General features: G+C 43.0%; 5 protein-coding genes across 5 annotated transcripts; 3 read left to right on the forward strand and 2 right to left on the reverse strand.

Moving 5' to 3' along the window:
* Positions 1–1,946: 1,946 nt before the first annotated feature.
* Positions 1,947–2,779, forward strand: CCR75_007247 (uncharacterized protein; the record flags this gene model as incomplete). The annotated part of the gene is made up of 3 exons (XM_067965309.1): positions 1,947–2,100; positions 2,180–2,485; positions 2,572–2,779. 3 exons carry the CDS (start codon positions 1,947–1,949, stop codon positions 2,625–2,627), a joined length of 516 nt encoding a protein of 171 aa, XP_067823219.1. The 3' UTR covers positions 2,628–2,779.
* A 682-nt stretch (positions 2,780–3,461) lies between these two features.
* CCR75_007246 (uncharacterized protein) lies at positions 3,462–4,648 on the forward strand (the record flags this gene model as incomplete). Its single annotated transcript, XM_067965308.1, has 2 exons — positions 3,462–4,022; positions 4,091–4,648. The coding sequence occupies 2 exons, from the start codon at positions 3,462–3,464 to the stop codon at positions 4,646–4,648; spliced, it is 1,119 nt and encodes a 372-aa protein (XP_067823218.1).
* A 192-nt stretch (positions 4,649–4,840) lies between these two features.
* On the reverse strand, positions 4,841–5,662 carry CCR75_007245 (uncharacterized protein; the record flags this gene model as incomplete). The annotated part of the gene is made up of 1 exon (XM_067965307.1): positions 4,841–5,662. The coding sequence occupies one exon, from the start codon at positions 5,660–5,662 to the stop codon at positions 4,841–4,843; it is 822 nt and encodes a 273-aa protein (XP_067823456.1).
* A 209-nt stretch (positions 5,663–5,871) lies between these two features.
* On the reverse strand, positions 5,872–7,049 carry CCR75_007244 (uncharacterized protein; the record flags this gene model as incomplete). The annotated part of the gene is made up of 2 exons (XM_067965306.1): positions 5,872–6,511; positions 6,559–7,049. The coding sequence occupies 2 exons, from the start codon at positions 7,047–7,049 to the stop codon at positions 5,872–5,874; spliced, it is 1,131 nt and encodes a 376-aa protein (XP_067823455.1).
* Positions 7,050–8,266: 1,217 nt separating this feature from the next.
* CCR75_007243 (uncharacterized protein) lies at positions 8,267–8,821 on the forward strand (the record flags this gene model as incomplete). Its single annotated transcript, XM_067965305.1, has 1 exon — positions 8,267–8,821. The coding sequence occupies one exon, from the start codon at positions 8,267–8,269 to the stop codon at positions 8,819–8,821; it is 555 nt and encodes a 184-aa protein (XP_067823217.1).
* Positions 8,822–22,458: the final 13,637 nt, after the last annotated feature.

Consider the following 22,458-nt stretch of genomic DNA (forward strand, 5'->3'; position numbering starts at 1 on the left):
TAGAGGAAGACTTCTCTTAAGGCAAGTTAGCTTAAGAGGGTAAAATGAAAACTGTATTAATATAGTTAAGTGTCTTTGTTAATCTATCTTTGTAAATGTTGTCTTAACTATAAACTAATACTAAACATGTAAATGAATTCTTATCTATCTTATCTCGTAACTCTCTTTGATTACTTCTACAGCTGATTAGTCTGCGGAATAAATAGACATAATGGTCTATACCTATTTATGGATAAGAATTCAGGAAATTACTATTTAAAGTAATTTCCTCCAAATATTATCTATCTTTTAGATAATTTTAATTAACAACCTTTTAGTGTTAATTTCATGTAACGATACACCCCGTTACACTCTTGGCCTTTAAAACATTACAGCACCTAAAAAAATATATTAGGCAATCGCTATAGCAACACACCCCAGCTATCTACATGAGAGTAGTGTAATGGGTGTGAATGCCCCTGAGCACACAGAAATCGTGTTTTCGTTTGGCGATGTTAAATGACGGATTTAACAGGTGAGAAAAAGCCCAGAGCGCCCGCAATCGTTCGGCAAGTCATAATTGGAGCGAAAAGAAAGAGGGGCAAACCGAGCAGCGAGGGAGAAGTTGAGCTCGTAATAAGCGATAAGGGCATGCATGTTAGTTAGTCATTGGAGGTCAAGCTATGGATGAATTTATTTAATTTTACTTCTACCAACTTTGCGGAAGTGCTTCAAATAGGCAAATCTTAGTGCTCGTTTTTATAACCACCATGAGCCACAATTTCCCTATGTTTCAGTTTTTGTCGGCTTTCGATCGCAATACTTTGTTGAAAAAGCATCTTGCTATTTAAATGAAAGTACGCATATATTGCAAAGTCTTTTTTGCAGACCTTTCGAGCTACTGAAGCTGGGAAGGCCTGCATAAAGGTTTCTCGATATATATTCTAGTTATTAACAAGTTGCTACCATTACGCTACTATCATAAATACCGAGGTAGATAATTGAGGGGTGTGGCTATATCGGTTCTCAAATGTAATTTAGCGGGGGATGTACCAAAGTTCAAAAGGGATCTAAAGACGATCAAAAGGAATATATCTCAATTTATTAGAAATAAACAGCATATTTATTCTGCTATATAGCGGAATAAATATGCTGTTTATTTCTAATCTGTAGACGGAGGAGGGGGTGTGGCTATACCAAAAGGGGTGTGTGCCTATATCAATTCCCTTAATATATGTAGTTTCCTACGTAACGATCTTCTATCTACTACTGAGCTTATTATATTAGTATCGATATCGACTAAGTATGGCGCCTCCTTGCGCACCGCACAATCGTGTATTATAACGATTGGCGGGGTTGATTTGACTTAAATCAACCGATCATTAGAGCTAGTCTTATTACATCAATATTATCCAATCTGAAATATTGGATCTATTTAAGGAAAAAATTATATCGATAATATTTCTGTACTTCTTAGTTTATTTTCTCTCATAGGCAATAATATTTATTTTCATCTTATAGGAAATAACATTTACTTTCAGCTTGTAGGAAATAACATTTACTTTCGTCTTATAGTAAGTAATATTATTTATTTCGTTTGTAGAAAATAATTTTATTTATTAGTTTTCTGATAAAAATAATATTTATTATTTCTCTAATAGGTAATAGTATTTATTATTCCTCTTATCGAAAATAATACTTATGCAATGGACACCCCGTTACATATGGGACTACATATCACTGTCATATATGTGCTAGACTTCAATAAGCAAAAAGTAAGAACTTATACCGGACATACTTTTTAATATTAAAGCGATTGACATGAAAACGTGAAATTGCTCTTAGGTTATGTATTTAGCAGTTCTATGTTCTTTCATTAAAAATGCTCTTAATGATGAAAGGGATTGCATAAAACATGTCAAATTTTAAATCAGGAAAATCTTAAGCCATCCAATCTATTGCAATTTATGAGCGCGATCACTGCCACAACACGGCCCTATGGGGACCTCAAGGACGCCATCAGTTCCAAAGACTGTTATTGTCTTAATGAAGACCCGAACAAGTCGTTTCGCAATATCTTCATGGGCGATGAGACCCTTGTGCTCCAGTCCGACGCTGACGGTGAGATAGCTTGTCACAATAATTTTAAAAGAATGATACCTTACTTATGTAAATGTATGCATGTACCCATGTGTTACAGAGCAATTACTACTATATATTGAATTTCAAGACGCTGTTAAGGTCTTTTCGCTCAATATCGTGGCCCCACCCGGCGAAGAAGCCCCGCGCATTATTAAGCTGTTTGTAAACCGCCCGAACTTGGGTTTTTCCGATGCTGGAGATGTGGAAGCGACGCAAACTATTGAGCTTACAGAAGAGGATTTTAAACCGGAAAACGACGTGGAGCTACGCTTTGTCAAGTTCCAGCGAGTAAAAAGTATCACAGTCTTCGTAGAGGAGAACGGCGGCGCGGAAACAACCGTTATTTCCAGCCTTCGATTTTTCGGTGCGTCACAATGATAGCTATCGATCACTTTTGCCAAATGTAGCCATCCATTGACCAAACCTTTGTTTGCATTTACTCATGTTCAGGTGAGCCACTCGCGGGTACAAACATGAATGAGCTCAAGAAAATAAGCGACGAATAAGATAATGGGCACTTTACTCAGTTTTGAGTCCAAAAATTATGTGGCTTGAACTTTTAATATTAAATTTAATCGTAGACTGCAACAACATCAAGTCCCAAAGCATCGCAGTTTGTAACATTTTTGGTTAATTTTGTGCCATTTATGCGTTACAGTATCAAAGAGCGCCGTTGCTTGCAAGAAAAAGTTGCGAAAAAGTGGATATGAAGTCTATTGCAATGGCAATTGGGCAATCTCGAGCCAAAACGTCACAACGCGATAGCTATTTGCCGAATAAGCGTCTCGAATGGGCACATTACAGCTTGTGGCGTTTTCCGATTACATAATGGCATTGTCCATCCCAGCAACATAACGACTGAGATCTTGCGAGGCTTTCATGAAGCCGCGTGGGTCCAGCTATATTTTTCTTGCGCTTGTTGTTGAAGTGACAGTTCATATAGCACATGTCGCAGATGATATCGGCTGGCGGCCACTTGGCAAATAATTGCCTTAGCACTTACGAAATGGGTCAAACTTAAATCACACGATCACATTTCTAAGCATAGGGGTATACTCCATTGCAATAATCCCCTTTCCTTGGAAATACGTCTATGTAATAAATGAATAATTAGAGAAGGGCTAAAATTACTGCCAGTCGCGACAGATGGTATGTGAGCATTCGCAAATACCAGTTGCGACATCGTGACGTATACTTTGTCGAAGATACTTGAGGCCCCACTTCAACAGCGTAAAACGGGTGCTGGGGCTCCTCGTCAAATGTAACGGATGAGCACGTCAACGGTGACGTTTGGTACTGCTTCACCCATTGTATTGTCCTCTAACTGAGCAAACAGTGGCATGGAATTTTTTGCAACATTAGACGTCCAACTCGTGGAAGATCAGCAAGCGATTGAGCAAGTCATGGCGTCTCGAGACAAGCGGTGGCTCGCGAGTCTTGGACTGAAAGGTGGACGCAATGCGCAATTAATGAACGAATGCAAGGAGCAACCGATGGAAGTGGAGCAAGTGGATGCGAATGCAGAGATGGCAGCGTTAGAGGAGGAAATGGTGAATTTGGCAATGAAAACGCCCGCCGAAAATGAGCGCCCGGTAAAGTTGACGATGCAACTTATCCGAGAATGTCTCACGATCACAAAGCACGCATCGCGACGGACGCAAAGTGCTACGATGGACGACAAGGAGGTGGATGCAATGGTACGCAAGAAGATCCTTCGACTCGATTGGCTCGACATTGGGAGGATTGAAAATCTCGACGCATTTACTCATTTGAAAGAACTGTATCTTCAGTATAATTTAATCGAGACGATCTCAAATCTCGAACACCACATCAATCTCACATATCTTGCGCTTGCGGGCAATCGAATTCGAAAAGTCGAAAATTTGACCCATTTGCACAAAGTACGTTTAACAAAATTTGTGGCCTTTCGGATACCAATATTTAATAATCTAACGTGCTATTGTTGCAGCTTGAGTTCTTAGATTTGTCGATGAATTACATTACCGATTTTCACGTAAGTGAATTTCCAACTTCGCTGCGAATTTTGAGACTTGCTGGGAATCCTTTCGTTAAACACATGCCCGCGTACGCTCACCTCTTTTTCGAGAGGCTGCCAAACATTATGCAAGTTGATCAGTACCGACGCCCCTTGTCGCATTCACTTACAAAAGTGCATCCCATTGATGAAAGCTCCATGAATGCGGCCAAGTCGCCTTTAGTGTTTTCTTCTGCAAACAATCAGAAAAGTGATTTACTAGGGGAACAAGAGGTTGCGACACCGATATTTAACCTTACAGACTATGAAAAACAACACAACGATCGAATTGCAAAGTGGAAGCTTCAGCTCACGACTTTAACGTCACGGACTCGAGATCAGTTGAATGATAACGTGGAATTAAATAAAGCCAGCTGCAGCTCTAGATTCCATGGAAAACGAAGTTTTCGATTGCCAAGAGCGCCAAGCGTTGCTATTGATACTCCTGTAAGTCATACTTTTAAGCAAGTGTCAACTTTAAAAGAATTGTAGCATCAAAAAATGATGACTCACAAACTTGTATTAAATTTGACTTTTTTATTTTTGCACTTTTAAGAAATGAAAAACAAATCGAGTTACGAACTTACTTTTCTTTTATTTTAAGCATTCAGTACAAAAGCATTGTCATTAAAGTATTCAATTATGTATAAAATATAAGTCGAAAGAGTCAAGAAAACGAGCTAATCACAAGGTGATGGCAAAGGCAGTATCACACGGAGCTGCCGATGGAACATAGTCAGCCAATACTCGTAAGTGTAGCGTAAAGTCCTGCAGCGTCAAATGTCTTGCTTTCTGCACATGTACACTCTTGGCGACGACAAATGGCGCCACTTTATGAGTCGCGCGACTCGCTGCTATATCAACTTGATATGGACTCACAACGACAAGTCCAAACTTTCCTGCTTGAGAATCCAATAGATTTTGAGGTCGAGCCGCAAAAAGAGTGTCACGACACAGACTCTGTAGTAGATTAACGCGCCAATCGGCCTTTTCGGCGGCAGATTGGAACCGTGTGGGGGCCCCAATGACATGGACACGAGTCATTGTGGTGGTACTATTTAAACAATAAGCAAGTCTTGGGAATAACGTCTTGCACAGGGCTTCGACAGAGTGTATACTTTCGTCACTGACGATAAAGAGAGGGCCGTAATTCGACACGGTATTGAGCAGCTGAATGAGGTCCTGTTCAATCGTGGCGAATGCCATTTGCAGGTGTTGTGAGCGTAAGATTTGCTGTTTTACAGCGTCAAGTGATTCGATGGACGATTTTAGATTAAGCTTCTGACGCAGCCAGAAGTTCGGAGTTAGAACATTCTCCCAGCACATGACAAAGGCGTTGGGTAGAATAGTATCGGGTCGCTTTGTCGCGGGATACTCGTACAAGTCACTTGAGTACGCGGACACGTCCATGGAGAAGGACGAAACCATGGCTTGGGACATGATTGTAGGGTGCAGACTGCCAAGTGGGTCTTTGTTAAGAAGGAAGTGATGAGCATTGGGGTTCATGATGACGAAAAGAGAGTTGCAATTTGCTAGAACACCTCTTGAACCCTTGACGATCGCTGATTGGACATTTTTAGCAATGTTGTGTTAAAAAGCAACTCTCTTTTTGTGTATTTTACACAACCGTTAACAATGTGGGTTTACAAAATGAAGCTACAAAATTTTAAAAATTGGTCTATTTTTCTTCACGGCAGCAAAGGAGCGAGCCACTGTTATGCCTGCTTCGATGGAGCTAATGTCGCGTTGCCGCCGCTCAAGAGGTTGATGGTCTTTGCACCTTTTGTCGTGTGCTTTTCATTTCGACTAATCGAGAGCACAAGCGTCGAGAATTTCCAAGAAGTACCAGGTGTCATCATGGCTTCGGAGCTTTTGTCTCCCTTCACATTAAATGTTGCCCTCTTATCGGCCTTAACAATGATTGTGCCACTTCTTTTAGATCCGCTACACGCAATTGTGTAATTTGCAATCTCGTTCGTCAGCATGCCTACGTACTTGGATCTATCGCTCTTGATGGGATGACCAAGGAATTGCCGTGCTGTGTCGTGGTTATTGATGTGGTCCAGCACCAACTTATGCACGTAGAATGGCCGGTTGCGCAAGATGCGAATCGCAAAAAAAGATGCCACGCCACCGATAAGCACGCCTCCTATTATTGGTAAAAACATCTTGTTGCCAAGGGATGCAGCCTTCTGGTGTGCTACGACATCCTGGTTTTGCAAGAACGACTCGAGCGCGGAGTATTGGGTACCATTTTCACAGTCGACGTCTAATTGGTCAAAAGTGACAATGTCATTATTCTCCTCGGGCCGTTTTTGTCGATAGTGGACTACAACAGTGCCACTAAGTGGTGATCTATGAGTTACCGACACAATACAAAAAATACAAACAAATTCACGTACGTGTCGCCTGTGATTCTAAAGCTGCCTTCATAGCTCTTTGGCTGAATTGGAGAGCCATCTGCGTTGAATGCAGCGATGCGTTCAAAGTCTTTTGGGTATCCGATAGAAACAAATACGCGATGGTCCTTCACGACAGCCCTTTTGGCCATGTTATAAATACGCACGTTCTGTTTAAACACGACATTAGCGACTCTGTCAATGAGACAGCGATCATTCCTATTCACCTCGTCTTCGTCGGCATCACGACCTTTGTAATATCCAATACAGCCCACGGCAGACATAGCCACTGCCACATACGCCAGCAACATTTGCATGGCGGGCGGTAAGCCTGAAGCTATTGTGGCACCATCCTTACGATCTAGCGGCTTGTTTGCGCTTGATGCAGAGCAATTTGGACGATTCGTCTTAAGTTGACGCATTCGTATTGCAGTCAAAGGCTGAACATTAGGAGGCCCAGACGCTCTTCTAGCGGCTCGCAGTAGGTGTAACATTGCGATTAAAGGGATACATATGCAATTTGAAAGGTATTTGCTATACATTCTAGTTACATTTATCGCTGATTATCCTTTCAAGGCTGCACCTCCACTCGTTTGTCCAAGTTTTAAAAACTACGATCATTTGCTAAAAACCTATGAAGCCAACAGTGATTCGTTTTGTGTGACTCTCCACGCTCATATGTCAGGAGCTTACTTGCTTTTTTCGGTAGCGCTAGCTCTGTTACAAGCGTGGGATAGGAAGGCTTGGTGGTGGCTTGGCTCGTTCTGAGCTCGGTCTTTCCACTGTTCAGGCGATGGTGAGAGTGGAACGAGGGGACCTTCACCCCCACGGGCCTAGATCATCTCCTTACATCTTTTGTAGAGCGATACATTTATTCTTGAATTTTAGCAACGATACTGAAGTGCAGCGGCAGAGCAGTATGCTGCAGTTTAATCAGATTTGCTCATAAGAACGCGAACACTAAAAGCACACGTTTAATCGATTCTGTGGTCGAATGTGCCGTCAATTGTGTTCACATTTTTAGTAAATATCAGCCTCGGCTGATAAATGTTCTTGATAAAGCGAGTATAATATTTAGCCTGTCACTGCGTCTCATGTAATGGCTCTATCACCCATGATTCAAGAGATCGTGTGTAATGTATTAGTACTTACAATTCGATTGTTGCTCGATTAAAGGCTGTGAGTCCATTTTTAAACAAGACTACCATCATCGCGTAAGTGCAGAATTTCATGGCCAGATAGATAGATATAAGGAACAGGTGGCAGTTATATTGGATTTTTTTTCTGGCTAATGTCGGCACTTCAACTGGTCAGTTGTGGATAGAGCGCGATCCTTCTTATATGAATTGGACCTCTGTTTAAATGCAATAAGTGTTGGCTTCCTATGATAATCCGTGCACCGTCGCAAAAGCTGCGAAGCTTCGAATTAGAGGGCGCCAATGAAAGGTAATGACCGCATGAAGTGAAAGGTATTGACCGCATTAGCTTCTCGAATTGCGTATGCAACACAATAGAAGCGAGACAATTACAAAAATAAATCGCTCATCGACAAAAAAAAGGCGCTGCAGTCGATGCAGTTCGTCGTATGATAAACCTCACCGTCTCTTGTCATTTGAATAATTAAAACCAGTCACAAATTACGAAAACTTTCTAAACATGCACAATAAAGTCATTTTCGAATCTGCGCACTACTCCACACAACTCAGAAACAATGGCGATCTCCATGTCCCCGACGATTCTCTTATACGTGCGTCTGGCGTTGCGCGGCCTTCAATTCGTATGCAGTCTATTGGCCATGGCGCTGGCTGCCGCGGGTTTCTATGGAGGCGGGGCTACGCATTCGAGCACGTTTGTGCTGCTGATGGGTTACACGGGTATGCTCTACGGACTGTGGTACGTTGTGGTCGTGGAGGTCTTTCACTTGGCGAATCGCCCCACACTTCGAATGGAGCAAGCAGTGGACGCTTTGCTAGTCGTAATGATGCTGATTGCCGGCATTACTCTTGCCGCCTCGGACTTTACGAGAAACTGTGGGTTCGGATGGCGCTGTAACAACCTGCGTGCAGCCACAGCCTTTGACTTTATCGCCATGATTTTCTTCTTTGTGTCGTTATGCCTCACGTTTGTCAACGTGACTGAATCGTCCCATGTGCCCACGAATGTTCAGATCGAAGAGCCGGTGCCGTACCACCAAAATTCCACCCCCATTTCTGGTGGCATGTCTCCGATTGGCCACTACAGCGATGTTCCCGCCTCCAAGGTTTAGGAAATCTGTTAGACGTACCAGTGATGGGATACCGGAAACGTACTTTGCACCTCTTTACAGGACAGCTCTTTTAATATATTTTATCTTAGCTCTGTGTTCTTTTGTGTTATGATGTGGGAGATTGATTTGTATAAATAATTTGGGTACATGAGTAACTGTGCCATAGAATCCATGGAAGACAAGTAGCGATGACGCAGACACGATGCTTTGAAGCAAATCATGTCGCACGTAGGCCCTTCTCACAGTTGATTAAACTGGACACGTTAAGCAGGGGCAAGCGCACTGGCACTGAAAGTTTCTATTTCATTCCATAAAGTAAATTAAAGTTGCTTCGTAAAGCTACTTGCAATAGTGTGCGCTTAGATTACTAAACATGAGCATTCAGACTTAACATTTGCATCGCTAACAGCTGCCAGCGAGGCAAACGTTTGGCGGGATACATTCAATACGGCTGTACAGTTTTTTTTAAATATTCTTTGTATGCTTATATTTTTAATTTATTTAAAATATAATTTTTATAAATTTTGCAAGTTGATTTAATTTTCATAAGAGATTAAAAAGCTCTTTGTTTAAGCAAAAGTCACAAACCACCTTCAAAGTCAAGCATTGATCACGAAAGGTGTATAATTACAATATGAGTACGCTTTTTCGCTTTAGAAAGACCAGATATCTTGACCTTATTTGTACATCAAAAGCCGCTTCCTTTAGGGTCGGCACCTATTGTCTTGCTGCTCTGACTCTTAATGAATACACCTGTGTTTTACCTGTTAAAGAGTATTTCCCTGGAAATATGGCTTAAGAAGTGAAACAGGTTGTAAAAGGCAACAACCGCCGAAGACTTCAAGTTCACGACGTGCAGAGGAAGGGTTTTAAGTTGCAAAAATTCTTAACAATTGAAGGTCAATACCAGGGTTGACTCAGTATAAGGAAAAAGTAAAGCTGTTATTACTTTTTTAGCTCCTACGTATTGCAATCTTCTTATATAACTTGACAAATTAATTTAAGTACACTACGACTTGTTGCCCATTGTCCATTCGCGCGTCTAGCAGCAATTGGAAGGGTTGATTTAAAGACTTAAATATACCAATAAACAAAACTTTCGCATTGTCGCTACAACAACATTACATATGACAACATTGAAAATGTAAGAAAAAAATGTCTAAGATAATAATTTTAAGCAAGCAGTATAGGTGTAACGGGAAGTATCGTTACATAAAATCAACACTTAAAGGTTGTTAATTAATATATTATCTCAAAGGTAGATAATATTTGGAGGATATTACTTTATGTAGTAATGTTCAGAATTCTTATCCATAAATAGGTATAGACCATTACATCTATTTATTCCGAAGACTAGTCAGCTGTAGAGATAAACAAAAGAGAGAGACAGATAAGATAAGATAAGAATTCAGTTGCATGTTAAGTATTAGTTATAATTAAGTTGGAGTTAACAGAAAGAAAGAAGAGATACTTAATTATATTAATTTAGTTTTCATTTAACCCTCTTTAAGCTAGTTGCCTTAAAGAGAAGTCTTCCTCTGCAGGTACTAGTGTACGTGAAATAACGTAAGGCACCACTCGCAACTGAAGCAGTGCGAAGTGGACTTGTACTGAAGCAGTACAAGTCGTAGTGCCCCGTTACAATAGGCACACCCGTCTTGTGGTAAAGCGACACCCCTCAAAAACAAAAAAAGGAATAATAAATGTAACGGGGCACTGCCGACTTGTACTGTTTCACTACAAGTCCACTTCGCACTGCTTCAGTGCGAGTGGTGCCTCACGTCACTTCGCGTACACTAGTACGTGCAGAGGAAGACTCTCTTTAAAACACTTGTTATTAAGAGGGTTAAAAGTAAACTGTATTTAATATTAACTTAATTTTAGTCTAATACAAAACATGCAATAAAGTCTTATGTGTCTCTCTTTGCGCGCGTCCAGCGCTGACTGGACTGCGGAGCAAGTAGATAGAATGGTCTATATCTACCAATGGATAAGCTTTCCGAATATTTCTACGTAAAGTAATACTCTCCAAATATTCTCTACCTTTTGAATAATATATTCATTAACAACCTCAACGATACACCCCTTTACATTAATACGATAGGTACTGCCAACCCGTTTACAGTATAAATATTCTTGCGTTTGTTCTAGGGCGCTTGGATAATGACCGTAGTACGCACATTACCCTAGTCTTACAGTCTCGATAGAACTCTTCGTTTGATAGTAAAAGTCGGTTTACTGGACGCTCGTTGAGACGGTTCGTTGAGTTTTTGAACCAAACGACTGTCACCACTTAAATCAATAGTCTTGCGATTTCGCGGTATCACTGATGTCATGATCATAAAGCTCAATGGCTTTATTTATACAGAAATATCGTCTGCACCCAGAGTTCTCGAATCGAAATCTCTTTTATGATTTACCCCACCACGCGTGATCGAACGGCAACGACGTCATCGCTGCTGCGGCCCAGAGTATGGCGATGCGCGCTTGCTCTGACTTATGCTCGCACGTGTGACGCATCCTCGACATTGTCCAATCGAAACCTCTTGCGCAAAAGTCGGCTCGAGCTTAATTTTTCAAGCACAGCCATTCTTTTTTTCAAATTTGAGGCCAAAGTGGCTCATCCGCCCGATGAATATCTTGAAGCCATTGTTAGCCCAGCAGTTTCAACTGAAGCGGAAATGGCGCGCGTCATGAGCAGAGAGTCTTCTTAAAGAGAAATTTAATGAATTGGTTGCAGGCCGCAAAATAGCAATATCCGTACTATTTTTCAATAATCCCATCTATCTGTATAGGCTGAGTATGTGACGATATCGAACTATTTAGAGGTGTAAGCCGGGGGGAGGGGGGCTATACCGAACAAGGTGGCTATACCGGCTCCCTGATTTTATTCTCCATAAGTATATGAATCGGGACACCCCGTTATAGACCACCAACCCTGAACGTACATTAGTGCTGAGCTTAGTATGTATCAATTTAACATGAGTTCGGAAGGGATGCCTTAATGACGCCACGCTTGATTAAAAACACCGCTCTTAATTACTTCTATGATAAGCAATTGTCCAGGTAATCTTATGTAACACACATAACTCTTATCGCAATCACCTTTGTCTTCACTATTTTTACTGCAGGTTAGCTAGTATTGAGGCAGCTACTGGTAGCACTTCGTCCGTTTAACGACCACTTACGTTTCATCCATCGTGGACAGGTTGGGTGAAGAAGAGAGAAGCTTTTACGCCCGCGTAAATGTAAACACGTTACGCATACGAGGTTCACTCTCGTGATGATATGTGGTCGTAAAAATGAGTTCGGCCGTAAATGACAAACGGTTAATGCATTGTTGTTCGCACTTCCAAAGGACGACCAACATTCGGGTTTTGCTAAGTTTATACAAGTTGAACTTGAAGCGGACCGAGAAAAGGGAACCTTGCCTCACGAGCAAGGCTCTCAGCAGTCAGAACTTTTGAAAGAACAAGGTGCTCAACAGGCTGAACCTGTTGAGATAGTAACATCTGCATGTTGTTGGTCGGCCGGCTTATGCGATCTGCTCGAAGATTAGATATTGATAGCTCAAAAAATCAAGACAGTCAAAACTCCTTGATAAGATGGTTCGTCGATTTTGACGATGACATTTTGAAGCTCGCCGTATCTATGACGGTGCGTAGAAAGTAAAGTTTGGCATGTCTAACTTGGCCGGAGCGTGCCAAGTCGTTAGACTATGGGCTTAAGCTTTACAAACGTTATGTGTTTGGGCCGTATGAGGGTTTTGAACACCCGGGTAAGACAAACGATTAAGTCGCCACATGCCGTATGTAGCTCTAGCAGAGCTCGTGAATTTTATGTAAGGCAAGCATGGCATTCACGCTTAAACCCACATACACGATGTCTAGTGAGTTGTATCGTGAGTCATCCGATTGAGAACAAATACATGTAACTGAGTCCATCAAGAGCCTTGTGGATGGTCCCGTCAAGACCCACCTGTTCCGCCATGAATCAAAGACGCTTGATGATGCGATCTCTATAGCGGAGCGTGGGGACTGTAGCCTGAAACAGACTTTCGTTTACTTGTGGTTCCTATCGTCTACCGAGATGACACGAAGTTGGAGGTCCAGACCAAAGGATATCTGCTACGTTGAGAGCGAGAAACCTTGCTCTTCAAATTGTAAACGGTTGCAAATATGCATTCCGCTGTCAATTGCCAGGGCACTCCGCCTCTGAATGTCGTGCACCACGACCAGTGTCTAAAAACAATGCGAGGAGATCGACCTTCCGCTGCTGCAGAATCGCATTAGCGAGACGGATCCTAGAAAAACGTTCAGAATCAGTCAGTGCGGAGCCCAACTGATCATGCAATATCATGAAAATTTTCAGGCCTCTTGACAAAATTTGTTCGCAACACACATTTACTGTGTGTTTCTGTCCGTGGTGATGAGGTTACCCTCATCACCTTGCAAATCAAAGTAACCAAAGATTTGTCACTTCGTTCTCCAGCGAATTGTGGGATGTCGAATAATTTTATTTGACACCAATCCCTAACATATAATAGGCTCAAATCAGCTCGATATACTTCTGACGAGGATACCAGTGCGCCTTCGCAACACGCGCAGCTGCAACAGTAAGGAAACATGAAGCTAGAAACCAATATGCTTTGCAAGGTGAGCGATACAATTAATTTCGCATTGTACTGGATCTGGATGACAAAGTTGATGTCATCCTGGGAACACCATGGCTCAGAAAGTACGATCCATGCATTAAAGACGACATCAATCCGTTTGGATGCTTGTCTGTTGTTTATCAGATAGCCATCTCATCAGCTGGCCATCTGATGGACGCATTAGAACGCCCACAAGCGTGTGAATGCACTACGAGTGAGTGCGATGGCCTTGGTTTTTGAACCACTCACAATATCTAATTGTGACAACCAATCACACTGTAAAGCTAGAGACCGACGGCTGTGCACAAGTACAGGCAGAGCCAAAGGTCCACCACTTAATTAAGCCGTGTGGATCGGGACAAAAATACTCGCTATGCGAGCAGCATCCATTGACGCATAGACGCCTATCTATAAGAGAAATTGCGAAAAAAACTTGATCCACTGGAGAATCGATCGACGAGGATCTCGTTGTTGTTGCGCAACCGGAGCTCGAAGCAGTTGGGAAGGATACTCCTCAAATAAATGGAAAAGGTCCCCAGGAACCCGTAGGAATTAATTATCATGAACCTGAGAATTAGTCTTCACGAACCTATAATTTTACGTTCCCAGATAGAACCCGAGGCATTTTACGTATGGTAAACAATAGATCATGTGTAGGCGCTTCTACGCTTGATCTGATAACGCCTCCGGAATTAACTTCGGATATGCTTTAATTGCCAAGGCTAGAACTGAAACGGTTCTCGTGTGATCTGTGTAGTGGGAAAGTCAAGCAGATCTACGTACTTGTCACATTTGACGAGAATGTGGCCGATATTCGGTCAGCAGTAGTATTTTCTAAGAACGAACGGATTCTTAGCATCTCGTCGATGGAAGAAAATGCCCCGGATGAGAAGACCTGAATTGAATAATTTACGTCTCGATGCGAGTTTCCTAAGAATAAAGGCACTCGACACGAGAAAGACTTGATACCAGTGTCGAATACTTGACATTTTTTGTCGATCGCTTAGCAGCGGGCTACGTGAGAGAGTTGTGGCAACAGAAGGCTAGCGGATAGTGCAGAATTGAATAAATTGAATGTTGTAGTTGTATCGGCTCAAGCGCTGATTTCGAGAAAGGACGTAATCATTGATCCATGTATTTAATGGACGGTTTCTGTTAGATCCTTATGCGTAAACAGGATATACAGCAGTAAGTGCTGTCAAGATTATGTCTCGTTCAGCCTAGACACCGAAAAACCATTTCGTGGATATGCCTGTAGATACTTGTATACTTATCAGATGGCGATTGTCATCGGCAGTTGTTCGACGGCGGTTTTCCGACGGCAAGTATGACATCATTAGGATGACGTCATTGGAAGCTTTTAGAAGGTTGAAGAAGCTTCCTAGGAATGATTGGCTTTGAGAGACATTGATTATATTGCGAAGTAAAAGCCATGATGCATCCACTTAACATTTTACCATCAACCACTTTTCATTTCATTATGAGCCCAAGCCCCGCAAGCGCTGCCTTCTTCGCTCTCAATTCCTCCCTATCCTTCGCCATGGATTTTACCTCCAGCTGTAACAACAAATTTAACGAGACAAACTTCTATATGTGGTTCAAAATGCGGATGGTGCTAGAAGAGTGCGACCTGGGGAGTTGCTAGTGGTGAGATCAAGCAAGAGCACTGCACGTCTGTGCTGAACCAAAGAACGTTCGAGCGTAGTGGCTATCACTATTATAGTGAACAAGGTCGTTTGATCGTCAAGTGTCTTGTGATAATTAGTAAGAACGCGGAGCGACAAGCCACAGCGAGAGAATATGGCGTATTGAAGAAGACGAGTTCAACGACGACTACCTGTTCTCGGTTGGTACTGGAGTCATAAAGTCGAGTTTTACGACAACTACCTGTTCTCGGTTGGTACTGGAGTCATAAAGTCGAGTAAAATCTAGCTGGTCGACTCGGGTGCGACGGAGCTAATGACTTACTCAAAAGTGCATATGAATAACTGCAACAAGACGACCCCAGTGGACGTACATCTTAAAAACGACGATGTGGCTCAAGCGGTCGAAAGTAGAGAGATTGTTATGTCTATGATGACCCCTCGCGGTATCAAGAAGGGTGTACTCACGTGTGTGGGATATTCCAAAGCTATCACGCCATCTATTTTCGGTCGGGCTTATACCAAGGATGTCGGGACCGTGAAGTTTGAGCGCGACAGCTTCTTCGCGGAGACGAGGAACATCAAGTAGCAAGTGAAGACAAGGAACATTTCAGGCTGTGCATGATGCCAACCATCCCTAACGAGGCTAATGTGGCAAAGCCGATGGTATGACATGGGGGCACCACATTGTACCTCTGGTACCTTCGACTGGGTCACAGGCCATGGCAGTCTAAACGACATCGTTAAGAAGATCTATAACGTTGTAATTATTTGGCGGCCGTGAAGTAGTGAGAGTTGAGCAATTAGTGTGCACTCGGAAAGCAAATGCGAGTGAGTTACAACCCATGTCACCAAACCACGCCAATAAGATATTGAAAGTCATTCGCAGCGATGTCTGCGGGTCGATGCAGACAAATTTTTAGATGGCAAGAAGTACTTCGTCATTATCATCGACGAGTGCTCTCACTTTTGTGTGGTGTACTTGTTTCGGAATTCGTGGTGTTGCTAAAACTCAGATGAGTTGTCGCGTAAAATGCATCATGTGAAGCAGCTTTAGAGTGACAATGGCGGTAAGTACAAGTCGCACGAAATGGCCGAGCTCTGCAGCGAGCAAGAAGTTCACGCCGCCGTGCACGCCTCGATTGGATGAAGTATGGATCGAACATTGGTGGAATGTGCCGGCTGTATGTTGGAAGATGCTGGTCTGTCAAAGTCATACTGGAGTGAAGAGGTAATGGGCGAGACATTTTTTCGGAATCGTTGTCTGACACGCTCCGCAACGCATGACAAGTCGCCGCACCGGGAATGAAAAAAAAACACTTTCTGCCAATCTCAAGGTGATCGGATGTCGTGCGTATGCGACAGCCCCGGAGGAGATTCGCATTATATTTGACGCTCGGTCGAAGCGCTGTCGATTTATCGAGTACTCGGGTCCTGAGAAAGCGCATTAATCTGAAGATATTACAAGCGGTGGCGTGCTAGTTACCGCGATGCACAGGCCATGGGGGCCTTCTTAAAAGGTTGAAGATGCGGCGCTAGTCACGTAGAAGTGGTCTTGGAACTTCCGATAAAAATTTCACGGACCAAGAAGCATCTTCTGAGCCAGAAGAGGACTAAAAGAGAAAGCTGCACGGGACAAGAAATCGAACCCGGCAGCAAGCGACAACAGCGATCACAGTCGTTGGAGAAAGCAATTGTAATCACAAAGTCCAAGCGACTAATTGGGCAACAAACGTTGAAAGTTATGTCAGCAATCGCAAGAAATGAAGCATTGGACGTGGCCTTCGTTATAGATTTGTAGGAGAAAGGCCGACAACATTTATATCGAAAACGAGATTTAGCAACGCGTCCAAGTGGAAGGAATCATGCTACTCGATAATCAACTCTCTTCGCAAGAACGAGACAGAGATCTTGATGCCTTACCCAAGGGTCCCAAGGAGATTGGCTGCAAATATGTGTTCAGAATTACGAAAAGCCAAGCAATAAACATTGAGAGATTCAAGGCGCGTTTAGTGGCCAGGACATTTTGCAGAAGCTCGGCATCGGATATAAGGAAACATTCGCACCGGTGCAAAGTTCACGTTCATCAGAATTTTGCTCAGTCTGGCGGCCAACAACAATATTACGGTATACCAGATGGATGTCAAGTCGACATTTTTCAATGGCTGGCTGGACGAAGACATTTACATGGTGCAGCCGGATAGCTAAGTCGCTAAACCCTAAAACCACCCGAACTACGTGTGCAAACTCCATCGTTCACTCTACAGTCTGAAGCAGTCACCGCAAAGCTGGAATTTGTAAGAGTGAAGCGGATCACTGCGTCCACGTTAAGCGACCTAATGTTTGTGACCTTGTACTTGTGCGACTTGATTCTCGCGAGAAACAACGACGACCTGTCAAGTCCACCAAGGGGGCACTCTGCGCACGTTTTAAGATAACGGACATGATTAGCTCAAGCATGGAAATCAACCAAGACTCCAAGACTGGAAACGCGTTGTTGCGGCATACCAAGTTTGCAAAATGCATTCTCGAGAAGTTCAGCATGGAAAACAACAACGCTGTCAAGACACACCGCAAGATCCCAGACTCAAGTTGACCAAGGCTATGTGCAACGGAGGTAGCAGACACAAAGAGAGCATGGCGAAGTTGCAATACAGAAATGCCGTCGGGTAATTGTTGTACCTGATAATTGTAAATCGACCGGATCTAGCGGCTGCAGAGGAGTTCTAAGCCAATTTGCTGCAGACCCGTGCCCGACACACTGGCAAGCGCTAAAGAGAGTTTTTTTCAACACTCAAGGCACGAAGACGCATGGTATCGAGTTTCACGCAAGCGGTAAGGTTTTATTATGTGCGATTGGTGAAATGAAGACCAAGTCGGAAGTCACGATCTTTGAGAGCAAACCCAGCTCAATTGCACTGGCCAAAACCTCGAGATTTCACAAGCGCACCAAGAATATCGACATTCGCTACCACTTTGTGCGTAAGAAGGTAGAAGACGGTCAAGTAGTGTTGGAGTACTGTTCGACTAAGGTCATGCTGGCAGTCTTAATGACCAAGCCGGTCACCGCTGTGAAATTTGAGTTCCAGCGGAACAAACTCAGTATGGAAAGCGGTGATTTGGCCGAGCCAAGTGGATTATTGTCAAAATTACGTTCTTGTTCAGCTTAGACGTCAAATACTGAATTGTGGATATACCTGTAGAAACCGGTATATTTATCCGATGGCGGTTGCTCGACGGCGGTTGTCCGATGGCGGTTGTTCGACGGCGGTTGTCCGACGACGGATATGACGTCATCAGGACGACGAATATGACGTCATTAGGATGACGGATGTGACGTCATTACGATGACGAATATGACGATACTAGGATGACGTATATGACGTCATTAGGACGACGTCATTAAAAGTTTCTTGATGGTTAAAAGAGCTTCCTAGGTAACAATTTGCTTAAAGATAGTAAGTAGATATTGCGAGGACAAAAACCAAATATATTTACGTTGCATTTTTCCATCAACCGATCAAGTGCACTTTTCATTTGTAAAAACCACATAAGCGGTTTGCTTTGGTTTAAATTCGTAATGCTACAGAGGATAAGTAACACCCCTACAATGTTCAAAGGATGTGTTACCAGTCTGTTGAGATCGGTTCGAGATTTCGCACCGAGTTTTTGGCCATGAACCGAGAGCTGGATGTTAGGGTACGTTAATAAGGCTCTTTCACTTATTCTTAAGCATAAGTTGATCGCTTACCTTAAGCGATTTATTTTGCAGCAAGCGAAATACCACTTGTTGGGTGCATCGTGGTGTACGCCTGATCACGAAAAGATCAAGGCAATCACGGACTAGCCGGTGCTAGTCTATGTAAAGGGATTCATAAATTATTCGGTTTAGCGGCGTACTATTACAAGAATTACCGCAACTATGCCGGAATGATAGCATATATTTCTTGTTTATTCAAAAGAAAGTAAAGTGGTCTTGGAACGCTGATTGTCAGCGTTTCATTGAAGCTGCCAAGCAAATCTTGACGCAATCACCGATGTGGATGATTGTAGACCAAGCGACGCCAGCGATTATGCAATTGGCTTTGCATTAATGTATTATGACACGGATGGCGTAGAGCGCGTCGTCCGCTTTCGTTTGCACCAACTATAACCAGTTGAAGTCAATTATCAGTGCATGACAAGAATACCCTTGCCTTGAAATATGCAATGGCTACGTTAACGGTCTATCTTTTAGGAGCTGGGCCGTTTATTGCTTACGTGGATCAAGCTTCTTTACGCACGGCCGTAAACAGTCCACACCTCTCGCAAAGAATGGCGAGATGATTATCTTTCTTCGCAGAGTATAACTTCGCCGTGAATAAAACCAGGACGACTCAACGTCGTCGATGATGCCCTTTCGCGCCGGCCTAATTTTAAGCCGGTTGCCCTAATCAAAAGTGAGGATAAGCCACTGATGCAACAGTAAAAATTCCGTCGTCATCATTACTTGGGGCCGTCAGAAGAGCCTACAAAGACGACAAAGTTCTGAGGAGTCACTTAAGAAAATCATCTCAATAATTCCTTGATTTTTTTCAAGATTGTATCAATCTTAATCAGATGGATACACTACACGCAGTGGGTTAATGTATTATACAGCCACTGCTGGCAACAGATGTCGTGTCTTCATCCCCACACTCACAATGATTTGCGATTGTGGATCCTGTATGACTGTCACAATGCACCAATACAGTGTGGATCATGAATGTGAGAAGAGTAAATTGCGACTTCTTATAGCCTTGTCTGTAGGATTTCGTGCGCATGTACATACGAGCTTGCGAGGTTTGTCAATGAATGAAGCCTAGTCCTTCATTCCCTATTTAGTTGAAACCTGTTCCTGATCCGGCAGACTGTTGGCATCCCATTTAATTTGATGGACTTAGAAAAAATGACATTTTTTGTTCGTTGATCAATTCACAGACATAATGACATTTTTGTGTTCGTTGATTAATTTAACAATATGGTAAAGGCTACGCTCGTGTCTTTATCTACCGATACTTTGACCCCACGGTTACCCCGTTAACTGAATGCTCGGATCGAGATCTTCATTTCACCTCAAGGCCTTGCGATCCGTGTTTAAATTACTTGAAACATGGTTATACATGTCAACTTCTGGTCATCCTGGAACAGATGGTCAGAAAGAAGTTGCAAATCGTACCCTTGAAAAGGTACTTCGGGGTAAGCTATCACTAATTGTATCGTGTCAACAATTCGGTGCATGCATCAACGAAGCTTACACCGTTCTTTGTAAATGGCTCACGCTATTCACTTACACCCACTTTGTAACGTGTACCTCTAGCTTAAGGGGGGAGACACCTGCTCGAGTAAAGACGATCGACCAATGTTGTTGTATCAACATCGATCGTAAAAAGACTTTGGCTGTTATTAGTAGTAGAGATGCTGATATATACAGCATCGACAACTTTATACCAACAGTGAGAGTAATGAAGCTTTTGCTGAAGGAGAGAATGATATCACTACAGTGCGCACCCGGGGCAGCTAAAACAAAAACAATTCGAGCGGCGTAAAATTTCTGCTGGTCCGAGAAGAAGTTGTCAATTTTGTGCACGTATCCATCGCTAATGCGGTGGACCGACAGAATTGGAACGCCGACCAAATTGAAGGAGCTAGCGCTCTTTTATTTGCGCACACATCTAAGTAATACGACGAAATTCCCGCCGTACTACCAGTACGAGGCTTCTTCAGGGTGCAAACTACACCGGTACGATCCAAGCATTCGCCATTCACTGTTGGTCGGTCTAGAGACTGAATATCTCGGGGAAAGACGTGTCCATTCATATTCAAGAATGCGTTACTTAGCGAGCTGTCGCTAAGGCGTTGCAAAGGGCCTAAAGCGCCCGTTTGTTTGCCAATTGCTCAAGCAGCAATCTTTGATAGGTCATCTGACCGATGCAAGACCGTTCAATGTCGACTGTTAGCCATGACGACGATAACGCTCACGATTCACGTCCCCGCATAATCGCCGGAGGACGTGAATGTGACCATTTCGACAAACATATGGCCTCGACGAATAAGTCGAAAATGGTTTGTCCTTTCCTCCTCGATTATTGGACTCTAATGGTGAGAAGCGCTTCCTTGTGAATATTCGCGCCATCAAACGAATTTATTGTTCAAATCCCCCTCTCATCGTGAGCCACCACGATGAGAGGGGGATTCGAACGATAAGTTCGTTTGATGGCGAGGATGTTTACCCTCACGCGATAAATTTGAGCCTCGATCTCAACTTTAATCAATTGTTTAGTGGTCTCGTCGAATAGTATGGCGAGACCTATTGGGTAATACACAAGGACCAAGAGAAGCAAGTTTAACTTGCCTCTCTGGGTAGACCCATGGCATTGCTGCGTTACGGACGCAGCCATCCCTCTACGTAGGCGTACTCCCTAAAATGTACAAATTGGAGGGCGTGCGTCTCTTCTGATATGCGCGAAGGGATTAATAAATTGCAATACCTTTACGAGCGCGCGAAGTGCTAATTTTCTGAAGACAACGGCGAAACTTATAGCGTTCTCCGATTATGGACCACAATTTAAACCGGTCAGAAGCCGTAACTAGGTTGTCAAGCCAGGCCTCACGGCCTACGCTTTGAGCATTTCAAGCTTAAAACAAGGAATTCACATCCTTGGAAAGCTTGCCAATGTATCAATAAAGTGGAATTTTGGTGGCCACACTTATATAGATGGGTGGCGCAAAAAAAGCATCGATTAAGAATTCGAATTCGTGCTCGTCCTCGACAGGCCTGTGAAACCTGGATGAGATTAACAGCTGAAATTTGTATCGTTCGTTGGTTATTCCAGACCAGCGAATTAAGTTGCCCTCAGAGGGCAATCAAGGCATCTTGGGGGGGGGACACGCAATGTGTTGCGGCCTCCCTCTCTTGCACTATTGTTTTTACGATCACTTCGTTGATGGGGATGCATGTTAGCATGACCTGCATCGTCACTTTAATCGATGTCATCACAGAATTGCTCCTTGATAAGAAGTTCGGATGAATCGAACATCATAGAAAATAAATATTTAGTTGTTTCGCTAGACCCCGCTTATTTAATGATATCGTCCACGGGTGTTCCGGAGAACTTTGCAGATGTTTTAAAAACGGACATTTCATTCGAATCATAATTACGCTTCCTATCGTAGTTGGAGGCGAATTATTTTCCTTATCAGACGCCTACATGCCTCTGTTTTGCTTCATCAGAACGCCCACAGGTTTGTTCACGATGCGCATATTAACTAGGATTGATATAAACCAACAAGTGATTCCTTCACAGAGAGACACAATCGTC

Source organism: Bremia lactucae, linkage group LG17, assembly GCF_004359215.1.
Source record: "Bremia lactucae strain SF5 linkage group LG17, whole genome shotgun sequence".
Classification (NCBI taxonomy): Eukaryota; Oomycota; class Peronosporomycetes; order Peronosporales; family Peronosporaceae; genus Bremia; species Bremia lactucae.